Genomic DNA, 12,095 nt, shown 5'->3' on the forward strand with positions numbered 1-12,095 from the left:
GAGCCACAGCCTGGTCTGCAGGACCCATGTCTGACTTTGCAGGGGAACAGGTGGCAGGGCCCCACTCAGCAAGGCCCATTGATGGCCAAGTGGGGGAAGATGGGGCCGTAGCCTGAACCCAGGCTGCTCCTCAGCACGTTGCCAGCTGCATGTGAAGTGCAGAGAGCAGCACCGAGCCTCCCCTGGCCCGCTGTGGTCAGGGCCAGCTCCAGGTTTTCTGCCACCCCAAGTGGCCAACCAAACAAAAAGCCGTGGCAGCGCGATTGTGCTGCTCCACTCTTTGGCAGCAGGTCCTTCGCTCTGAGAGGGACTGAAGGATCTGCCGCCAAATTGCTCCCGAAGACCCGGACATTCCACCCCTTGGTATTGGCCGCCCCAAGCACCTGCTTTTTTAGCTGGTGCCTGGAGCCGGCTCTGGCTGTGGTGCCCTCCCCAGCACAGCCCCAGTCCCTGTTCGTGGCGTGCAGCTGCCGCGCTGGAGATCCTGCCCCTGCTCCTGGGCAGACGCCTCAGTGCGCAGTTGCTGAATGTTCCGCTAACTCTGCTGTGTCCCACCCCGTAGGGTCAGGCGCCGCCACCCTCGGGGCCGGCCTGGGTGCGACCAGGTTCCAGCCGGCTGCGCTCCACAGCTCGGGAGCCCGGCTCGGGCTTCGGGCAGCCTCGTGAGGCGAGCACCTGGGGGTAGTGCCTGGATCGTAGCCCGGCGCCGGGAGCCCGCGTCAGGTAGCCCGACACGAAGGCTTTGACAGCTGCATTGCCCCATGTCCCTGCTGAGGCACCGTAGGCTAGCCAGCCTGGGTTTGGTCCTCGCCCTAAGAAGGGTCCGCACATCACCTCCCCGCCGAGCTGCCATCGTCCCATCTGTGAATCGGGTCCGTGTACACCCAAGCCAACCTAGCCTGCCTACTTCTGACTAACCAGAGAGCAGGATATCGCCTTGACTCTGCCTCCCGATCGACAGTTATCTTACCCAATCCCCCCTCCTTGCTTTGGCGTCTAATGACTGACAAATATCTTGACCAATGATCTGTTAAAATCTTTTCGATAGACGTTAATGTCCACCTTTCGCAGTTGAAGCGGTTCTTGATTTACATCTGTCTAGCCTATGGAAAGTAAGAGTGATTTTGATTGATGGCTTTTTTCTTCTAACGGCAACAGAGCACTGCGGGAAATTTCCCCAGTGGAAGGAGAATAGGGCGGGCGTGGCAGCCCCGGCCACCAATGACTTGCGGGTGGGCGGAGCAGCGCGTCCAATGCGGCCGGGAGGCGGGGCTCGGCAGCTGCCGTTACCGTCTGTCGCAGGAGGCAGCAGCGGGCTGGTGGTGGGAGTGTGAGGTGAGAGTGGGACGTGGAGCTGCTGTCATGAGCTACTCAGGTGAGAGGCTGCTGGGGCCGGGCCCTCGGGGAGGGGGTCGGCTGGGTGCAAGATGGCGGCTGCCCCCGTTTGGGAGGGGGGTTCGGCGCTGCCCCTCCTCTCCTGTCCCTTACGGCGGCCTGCGGGGCCTACTCCGAGCTCTCTTCCCCCCCCCCTCGCGCCCTGGGCGGGGGGGCTGGATGTGGGCGAAGGGTTGGCCCAGTCGCTCGCTCCTTACTGCGCACTGCCTCCTCCGTGGGGCTGAGGTGACGGTGGAAGGGGGCCTAACCGTCACTTTCCACCCGCCTCATAAGCATAGGGCTTGTGGGGTTCTGACCCCGACCCATCGCACAAACATCCATAGACCTGCAGGGGGTGGCGGCGGCGGCTGTGTTGCCGCCACTGACCCCGACCACCTACCGCATGGCACAGGGCCTGAGGGGATTGGTGCTGGCACTGATCCTGATACACTACCACAAACATGGCCTGGGGACTTGGGGTGGGGCTGGCCCTGATCCCGATCCCCTGTTGCATGCCATGGCATTCGGTGCCACTGCCCTCCCCCACCACTGTATTGCATGGCATGGTATGGGGGTTGGCACGGGCCCTAAGGGGGGAGGAGGCCCTGACCCCCTGCTGCATGGCACAGCTCGGGGATCAGCACTGGCTCTGACCCTCTAGTGCATGGCATAGTATGGGCCTGCAGGGGGACAGGTATGGAGCCTGGTGGGGTGTTGGTGCAGAACCCGTTCTCCTACTGTACAATGTGGGGCCTGGTGGGGCACTGACCCCATACTCCTACTGCATAGCATTACAGGGGGCCTGTTACTCCCCCCACACACATTATCCCCACCACACAGTGTGTTATGGAGCTTGGGGAGGGGGGTGTCTGGCACTGACACATACACCCATACATACCTCATCTGCATTGTGAAGTACTGTGTGGGGAGAGCTGGCACTCACCACTCCGCACACACCACATAACAGAATTGCCTGTGGCCTGCCAGGGGCGGGGGGGAAATCTGCCACTGACACCCCTCACATACACCATCACCCATCTTGCATTACATGGGTTTTGGACATACGGGAAGATATACAAGGCGTGGGGGACAGAGACACACCCACACCATTGCACAGGCTCTGGGGGGATTTAATAACCAGGAGGAGACATTGGCAGTACTGTTCTGCCATACATAACATTGAATGGGCCTCTGGTGAGTGGGTATAATAACTAGAGGAGGAGCTGACATGCTTTCCCCCTGTATGCAGCATTGAGGGAGGGGGAAACCCTGCACTGGTAATATTCTCTGTCAGTTGTGAGTTTTGGAGACAGTGAGAGTAAAGGTGGAATTGATTATACCCTTACCTTACCGTCACTGCATCGTCTTGTCAGTGGTGGATGGAGGAAGAAATTTACACTGCTTCCTTGCATACACTCACCATTGCTTGAAGGAATGGGGTATTAAAAGGGTGGAGAAGGTGATGGTGATATCTTCTCTCCTTTCTCCCTCACACCCTTGCATGGGCTTTGGAGGTTATGTAATAAACAAAGAGAAGAAGTTGGTACCAATATCCCTGGCTGATGAGCTGGGGGGGGGGGGGCGCAATAAGCAGGATCAAGCTGGCACAGATTCTTCCCTTCCCCCTGCATCTTTCAACTGATGAGCTTGGGAGAGAGAAATTGAGATTTATACCCAGCCAGGTTGACAAGGCACATGGGATTCTGCATATGAGAGGGGCATCAGTCCCTGCTTCTCCTACCCTCTGTTGAAACAAAGGAAAGGGTAGCTCAAGATTGTGTAGTTGAAGTTGTTCTGTACAGAGTCTCAGGGATTAGGCTGGGAGCCCAGAATTTGTAGCTTTGCTGCATTTTGCTGCAGGTTTGAGATTTTTTTTTTCCTTCTTCCTCAGTGTGGTTGCAATTAACTGCCCTTATGTGCTGGGTTACATGTTTTGTATTAAATAAAATGAGAGAGGTTGGGGTGAGGTAGAGAAAGTACTAATCTTAGTGATGTAGGGTCTGTAACACAGAGCTCAGACTCAATAATACTGTACTGCTAAAAGACTATTAATCTAGTTATGAAATTTGCCTTATTCTGATATACTCAATTGTATTTGGAATGTTCAAAATGTTACCTTCCAATACTGCGATTTGGACAAATTAATATTATAATTGGGTTTGTAACTCCTGCATTGCCTGACTCTTTTGTGTCTAAATATAAGGGGTTTGCCTTGATCAGTGGTGACAATCTCTCACTTACACCCATACCTCAACTGTGCACTGTGATAGCTGGCCACCGGATTGCTCCCTTTCTTCCCCAAGGTGGCAGCCTGTTCAGTGCTGTGCATGTATAGCAATGATTCTCAAACTTAGGGTCATGGAACTGCTATCATTTTCTACAGACTCTAAGGCTTAATGTAAAAACTATTTCCATTTGTTATGGTTTTGAAGGACCTTCTGAATACAAATTGCTCCAGTTATTTGGTTTATTGAATCTATCTTACAGGGGAAAGTTGTACTTTCTTATGGAAAATGTTATGAACAAATTTTGCTTGATGTATTTTTAAATATGAAATGATTGACTGTAAAAACTGATTTCAGCCATACATAACATAACTAGAGGGTCATAGAATTTGTTGCTTCTGTATGTCAAGCTCATAACATGCACCTCCAGCTCATTGTATCCCTCTTTCTCCCCCACGAGTTCCCTGAATGCCACCCGCGCATCCCCCTCTATTTTAGTCTCTGCAACCCACCCTCTGACTGGGGGTTCTGTGTGTGTCCCCCTGCCTCTGTGGCTCTGGGTGCTCTCCACCATATGCGAAGGAACTTGAAAAAGCAAACTGCTCACTCTTGCTGAAACAGAACAAAAGGTTCTGGGATGTGGCATTATAGAAGAAGTGGTTGGTTTGGGGGGTCATCAGTGGATAAAAAATTAAGAATCCCTATTAAGTAGTATGGTAAAGAGCTTTGATGTGGTGTGTATTGGAAGGAACTATAGAACTTTTGCCTGTCTGTTATACAGTTTGTAGGGAAAGTCTTATATTTGTGCTTTCATGTAGAAATAGGGTAAAAGTGATGTGACGCATGTAGCTCTCCTCAAAACAAGAATTCATTTTATATTGGTAGATGAAGGTTTTCAGGATGTACTGCTTGACTGCAATTTTGTAGGCTGTTGCAAATATTAAGAGCTAATTAATCTGTACTTGACAAGAATCTAGTAAATGGTTTGACTACTAATAGATTTGAAACTTGAACAAAAATATATTGCTAGACGCTTTCTCAGTTTTCATTTTTGTGGAATCTGAAGCATTAATCTGAGATCTGTGTTAATGCTTGTATGGATTATAGGATTACTTCGTAAGGAGGAGGTGGGGTAGGGGTAGAACATAGTAATGATTCAATATACATATATTTTTATCATTGTACGCCTAGAAAACACATTTATGTGGTGACAAGTATCAGTGGGGTAGCCGTGTTAGTCTGGATCTGTAAAAAGCGACAGAGAGTCCTGTGGCACCTTATAGACTAACAAATGTATTGGAGCATAAGCTTTCGTGTGTGAATATCCACTTGGTCAGATGCATGTGGTGGAAATTTCCAGAGGCAGGTTTAAATATGCAGGCAAGAATGAGTCTAGAGATAATGAGGTTAGTTCAGTCAGGGAGGATGAGGCCCTCTTCTCGCAGTTGAGGTGTGAACAGCAAGGGAGGAGAAACTGCTTTTGTAGTTGACTAGCCGTTCGCAGTCTTTGTTTAATCCTGAACTGATGGTGTCAAATTTGCAAATGAACTGAAGTTCAGCAGTTTCTCTTTGAAGTCTGGTACTGAAGTTGTTTGTTTTTGTTTTGTTTTTTTTGCTGTAGGATGGCTACCTTTAAATCTGCTATAGTGTGTCCAGGGAGGTTGAAGTGTTCTCCTATAGGTTTTTGTATATTGCCATTCCTGATATGACTTTTGTGTCCATTTATCCTTAGGGATTGTCCAGTTTGGACGATGTACGTAGCAGTGGGGCATTGCTGGCACATGATGGTGTATGTTACATTGGTGGACGTGCAGGTGAATGAACCGGTGATGATGTGGCTGATCTGGTTAGGTCCTGTGATGGTGTCGCTGGTGTAAATATGTGGGCAGAGTTGGCATCGAGGTTTGTTGCATGGATTGGTTCCTGAGTTAGAGTTACTATGATGCGGTGTGTGGTTGCTGGTGAGAATATGCTTAAGGTTGGCAGGTTGTCTGTGGCCGAGGACTGGCCTGCCTCCCAAGGCCTGTGAAAGCAATGGATCGCTGTCCAGGATTGGTTGTAGATCACTGATGATGCGTTGGAGAGGTTTTAGCTGAGGACTGTAGGTGATGGCCAGTGGAGTTCTGTTAGTTTCTTTCTTGGGCTTGTCTTGCAGCAGGAGGTTTCTGGGTATACGTCTGGCTCTGTTGATTTGTTTCATTATTTCCTCATGCGGGTATCATAGTTTTGAGAATGCTTAGTGAAGATCTTATAGGTGTCAGTTACTATCTGAGGGGTTGGAGCAAATGCATTTGTACCTCAACGCTTGGCTGTAGATGATGGATCGTGTGGTGTGTCTGGGATGGAAGCTGAAGGCATGAAGGTAGGCATAGCGGTCAGTAGGTTTTCGGTATAGGGTGGGGTGGTGTTAACGTGACTGTCACTTATTTGTACCGTGATGTCTAGGAAGTGGACCTCCTGTGTATATTTGTCCAGGCTGAGGTTGATGGTGGAGTGGAAGCTGTTGAAATCGTGGTGGAATTCTTCCAGAGGCTCCTTCCCATGGGTCCAGATGATGAAGATGTCATCAAAGTAAGGGTGTGAGTGGACGAGAGCTGAGGAAGCATTGTTCCAGGTCAGCCATAAAAACGTTGGCATATTGTGGGGCCATGCGGATGCCCATAGCAGTGCCAGTGGTCTGGAGGTATATATATTGCACCAAATTTGAAATAATTGTGCATGAGGATTAAGTCACAGAGCTCAGCAACCAGTTGTGCTGTGGCATCATCAGGGATACTGTTCCTGACAGCTTGTATTCCATCTGTGTGTGGGATGTTTGTGTGGAGAGCCTCCACATCCATGGTGGCTAGGATGGTGTTTTCTGGAAGATCACCAATGTATTGTAGTTTTCTCAGGAAATCAGTGGTGTCACGGAGATAGCTGGGAGTGCTGGTGGCATAGGATCTGAGTAGAGTCCACATATCTGGATTGTTTATACTGATAAACTATTTCAAACTGTAGCTCATAGAGGGATCATTCTGGCATGGGGTACTCTCCAGGCTTTTTTATATATTAATATTTTAAAATTCTCAATGCTTTCGGGGACCAAAAAAAGTTGTTAAATGTCGAGGGAATTCCTTGCCATTCACAAATGAGAGGTGATTTTGGTCTACAAAAGATCCTGGTTTATTTCAGTTTGGTGTGTCCAAAGCCTGAATTGTTCTAATGTGATAATTACTCCCAAATGACAGAGCCTTCCAAAATATACTCAGCTTCATAATAGAGACAGACTAAAGCTCCATAAAAAAGAGCCAGGAGACTATTAGCTCTTAGGGTACATCTACACTGCAATAAAACACCTGTGGCTGGCCTGGGTCAGCTGACATAGGCTCACAGGGTTCAGGCTGCAAGGGCTATAAAATTGTAATGTAGATGTCCAGGCTTGGGCTGGAGCTGGGCTGTGGGACCCTGAGTGTAGACATACCCTAAGAGAACATGTGCACTCATTTGCTTTGCTATAACAGGTTCCTACAAAGAGCTTATGTTTTAATGTGGAACACGTGATGAATGCTCTTGGTCTCAGCCCAGCCGTCAGTGCAAAGCAAAAGGTGGCTAGGCATGAGCTCAAAATGAGTAGCCAGAAGAACTGAATTGCTTCTTGGAAGGAGTTACTGACATATGAGGGCAGAGGTCTATTGGGTGGAGTCCAGGGAAGAAACCCATGGTAGAAAGGAAATAGCGGATGAGTTTTGCTCTGTCCTTCTAGGTGGAGTAGTTTCTTCATATTGAAAACAGCATGGAGAGGCCTAATATTGAAGGTGTGTATAATATACATAATATTTAGATAATATACATGCCTTCTGGAGAAGACTTAAAACCAAGGCCTTGATCGTTTGTGGTCATTTAAATGTTGCTGCACTTTTTGCCGAGGAAAGATGTTGGCTAAATTCCAATTTAGCTAATTTAATTCTTCTTACTTAAATTGCCCAAGGAGATCTAATAAGATAACTTATTCTTCCTTTTCCTTCTCTAAAGGCTTAGGTAACCCTTTCCATGTACAGATCTCAAAGTGCTGCAATGGATCTTCACAACAATCATGCAGTTGAATCCCCTTTTTACCCCAGCTGTCCATCCAGACTGTGGTTGAGATCTGGCAGTGGAAACCTGGTATTGAATGACTATAGAGACTGAAACATGCTGAATCTCTATCTAGAACTTGTCCATGATAGCTTCTGAATGAAAAGAAATAGCCAGGGAATTCTGCCCCATTGTGAGGCAAGCAGAGAAATCCCATTCTTTTCATGCAATGGAATAAAGAGAGTATCCAGCAATGGATGTTGGTGCCCTCTTGGAATGGATTCTGTCTAGTGTCCTGATTATAGTACTCTCTGTGGACCTAATTCTGCTCCTCTGGAAGTCTTTGATAGTCCTCTCTTATACTTTAAGTGCAGTTGGCTCAGGGCTTCTATCACCCAGGATAAGACTATAAGGAGCAATTAGCTCTCAGAAGGTGGGCTGTTCAGATTCCTGACGTTTCCAGCATACCTGAGATGTTCTCTCTTGTTGAACTGTGAGATGCAAGAATAATCGCGGGGAGATGAATCTGGAACAACAAGACCCCGTTTTCAGCTACCAGACATGGAAACACATGGGATGGGCCGACCTGAGGGAGGAGAGGAAGATGGAGAGTTTAGAAGCAGCGGATCAGTGGCAGGAAGTGTTAATTGTGTTCATGTAACCTAAATATGTATGCAGCTGAGACTAGGTTTCTTCTTAGGGTGACCAGATGTCCCATTTTTAAAGGGACAGTCCCGTTTTTGGGACTTTTTCTTATATAGGCACCTATTACCCCCCCACCCCAATCCCATTTTTTTCACAGTTGCTATCTGGTAACCCTATTTCTGCTCGACCATCAGAAATGTGATGAGGAATGAAAGGACCCCCTGGAAGCACCTTGTATGCGTGGGTTGCTGTCCTGGATTCTCTGCCACACATACCAAAGGGATATTTCCCTTTCTTGATTGCTTCTATTTATTTTTCTTCTTCTTTTCGGACCATTTTACTTGGCTTTTTTTTTTTTTTTTAAATTGGAGGTATACCTATCTCCTAAAACTGGAAGGGACCTTGAAAGGTCATTGAGTCCAGCCCCCTGCCTTCACTAGCAGGACCAAGTACTGATTTTTTTTTTCCCCCCAGATCTCTAGTGGTCCCCTCAAGGATTGAGCTCACAACCCTGGGTTTAGCAGGCCAATGCTCAAACCACTGAGCTATCCCATGTGCTCAGCAAGTGAAATCTGATGAGAAATAAAACTTCAAACCTTGCTCCTTGTTCTGCCAACCTCTTGTAGAGAGGAAATAGCTTAATTTAATAAGTCTGGATTTGGAAACCTCTTTGCTTTACTCTTGTATATGGAAACAGTGACACTGAAAGAAAGGCTTCGGGGTTTGTTGTTTTCAATGTCTTTTATTTATTTGGTTTATTCCAAGTGAAGCACTAAGGGAAGTAAAATGAATCTACAAAAAGTCAGTTTCAGGCTTTTTTCCTCCTTTTTCAAAAGAGGGTGGGAGGGAGAAAGAGGACTTTATCATGCAGGGTTTTCCCAAATCAAGTCAAGTGAATCTCATACGTGAGCTCCTCTCAAATGAAAAGCAAGTACGCTTGTTTTTCCGACCCCCAAGAGAGTGCTGGGCTATGCTTGTGATGGGTGGAACTTCTCCCGCAGCCATGTTAGAGGAAGCAATGTTTTGGGTCGATGGTTAGGAGGGCAAAATGAATATGACAAAAGTTGAGTTCTTTTCCAACCCTCAGTGCATGGGAATGGAGGAACTGGCAGATTCATTTGAAATGATCTTGAGTCTTTGGGTCATTCATGAAATGAATTATGTTGTTACAGTTATTTATATTGCAATACCATCTAGAGGCTCAGATCAGGGCCCCATTGCGCTAGATACTGTATAAGCAGTGAGTGAGAGACTGTCCCTGCTCTAAAGAACCTACACTTTGGACAAGACAAAGGGCTATAAGGGCAACAGAGATAAAATGACTTGCTCAGAGTCATAGAGCAAGTCAGTGCCAGAGCCAGGTGTAGACTGCAGACCAGAATCACAGCCCTTTTGACTAAACAACACTGCCTCTTGTTCATAGCATAGCTGCAGTGGAGTATTGCAAAGATTATTGATTTCCCAGGGCAGCTGCAGGAACTAGAATTGCAAAGTGGGTCAGGAGTATTATCTCCCCCCCCCCCCCCCAATAGGGCACCCGATGAAAATTGCAACCGTCTAAGAAATACCAAGACAAACATAAGCCATGATCGTGAAAAGGAGGAGAAATGGTGGAAACCCATACAGCACGGACAACAGCCAAAAATATGGTGGGTGGGTAGAGGGAACTGTTATAAATTGGAAGATAGACACATAGGGACAAATTCAGACCTGATGCAAGCAAATATAGTTCCATTGGGTCAAGGGACTTTTAACAACGCTTAACCCTGCCACTTGTTTTCCAGTTACAAAAGACATGGACATTTTCTGAAATCTTCATCCATAAGACTCCTCTTCCCATCAAAAAGAGGCAAGATAAAGTGAATTGCAAGCAAAAACATAATGTACCACATTGTGATCTCGTTTACACTAGTGGTGTAACTTTGAAGTAACTGACTTCATTCAAGTCATTCCAGATTTACACTGAGGTCAGAATCAAGCTCAATAGTTTTTGTTTTTAGACTCTGAAAAATTGTACTTTATTGCAGTCATGTGACCCACCGCTCTAAAATAAATATAAAAAGCTATTAACATGTGGTTTTGTTTCTGTGTCTAATAAATGCGTTACAATGCAATACACTGTATCAAAAATATACATGTGGGATTTTCAAAAGTGCTCAACATTGGTCTACCAGTTCCCCGTTAGAGCTTAATCATTGACTTCAACGGGATCAGAATTAGGCCAATGCAAAATACTTTAAAAAATTATGCCCTATATGTATATTTCGCCTAGAAGAGGGTCAGACTAAGAACCTGGAGACGTGAACTCAAGCTGCTGCATGAGATATAGTGGCGGGGTGTAGAGGAAGGAAAGAGATAAGGTAGATGTTTACTTCATTTTTGGGAGGTCACCATATTGTTTGTCCAGCTCAAGGACAGTTTTGGCCTCTTTGCTGATTCTTGCAACCAGGGTGTTCATTATGGTGCTGGCTTTTGTGATGTGGAAACCTGTCCTGTGAGGAATAAAGCTCAGAACTACCAGCTCATTACTAAAATTATCCCGAACCCAGAGAGGGACAGAAACACAGCTTCATTTTTGTTATCTGCTAATGATGCATTCTGGTGAATATTAGATTTGAACTGGCAGCCTTTAGAGATGAAAGGTTCCATCTGCTATCGCCAGTCTTCTGCGTCACTCAGTCCTCTGATATATCAGCATGTTTAAACAACATCTAATGGGCCAAAATGTACAAAGCAATCAATAGCTATCAACCATGGTCACTAATGGCAGGAATATATTACCCCAACTCCACAGGCATTGGGCCAGATCCTCAGCTTGTGTAAATCAGTGTCACCAATTTACACTAGTAGAGAACCTGGCCCATTATCCCTCTTACGGAAGAGAAAACTTGTACCCAGTACCTATTATATATAATAGCCTCAGTCTGGGAACAAAACTGCAATGGACCCCAATAGGACATGAAGTCTAGCATCATAAAGTTGTAACACAGGGTGGAATGCAGCTTGCATTTGTGGCTCTAACCTGAACTTATAACTCTTGGGCTTCACTCCTCTCCAATAAAGATGAATTCACTAAGGAAACAGAGCTCCTAATTCAGCTGCTATCCTTCCCCTGGTGCTTCATGGCTCCTAACACTCATAGAATCCTTTGCTGGGAATCCAGATTACATGGGCTGGCTGCAAGGCTAAGAGCCTGTTCACACAATGCTCTGCAGTCCCACAGGGGAGATCAATCTTAGGTTTCAGAACTGACTAAAGCATGAAACAGAAGCATGTCAGTCAGCCTCTGGCAGGGCTAGAAATGCCGCACTATTGCTGATGTAGGAAAATGCTAAAACTAGTCAGGAGACTTGTGTATTCTAGGTTCTAAGAGGAGATGATAATGCCAGTTTTAAAGAGCTTTTGGCTCATTTAGCAGATCCTCAAGGAAACCATTTTGAAGCACTTAGTGGAGAGGAAGGTGATCAGGAACCGTCAACATGGATTCCCCAAGGGCAAGTCATGCCTGACCAACCTGATTGCCTTCTATGAAGAGATAACTGGCTCTGTGGATATGGGGAAAGCAGTGAATGTGATATACCTTGACTTTAGCAAAGCTTTTGGTATGGTCTCCCACAGTATTCTTCCCAGCAAGTTAAAGTGTGGATTGGATAAATGGACTACAAGGTGGAAAGAAAGCTGGCTAGATTGTTGGGGCTCAATGGGTAGTGACCAACAGCTCAATGTCTAGTTGGCAGCGGTATCAAGCAGAGTGCCCCAGGGGTCGGTCCTGGGGCTGGTTTTGTTCAGCATAAG

The 12,095-nt window shown here is 46.7% G+C and overlaps 1 protein-coding gene across 2 annotated transcripts in view; it reads left to right on the top strand.

The window, feature by feature from the left end:
- Positions 1-777: 777 nt before the first annotated feature.
- AKAP8L (A-kinase anchoring protein 8 like) overlaps positions 778-12,095 on the top strand; it is a 53,133-nt gene continuing 41,815 nt past the window's right edge. Inside the window, exon 1 of one of the 2 annotated variants that reach the window (XM_044995067.1) lies at positions 778-1,375. In XM_044995067.1, the coding sequence (XP_044851002.1) occupies positions 1,222-1,375 (154 nt within the window). In that variant the 5' untranslated portion in view covers positions 778-1,221. The remainder of the gene's footprint in view (positions 1,376-12,095) is intronic. The other variant, XM_044995068.1, reaches the window with a different exon arrangement.

This window comes from Mauremys mutica, chromosome 20 (assembly GCF_020497125.1).
Source record: "Mauremys mutica isolate MM-2020 ecotype Southern chromosome 20, ASM2049712v1, whole genome shotgun sequence".
NCBI lineage: Eukaryota > Metazoa > Chordata > Testudines > Geoemydidae > Mauremys > Mauremys mutica.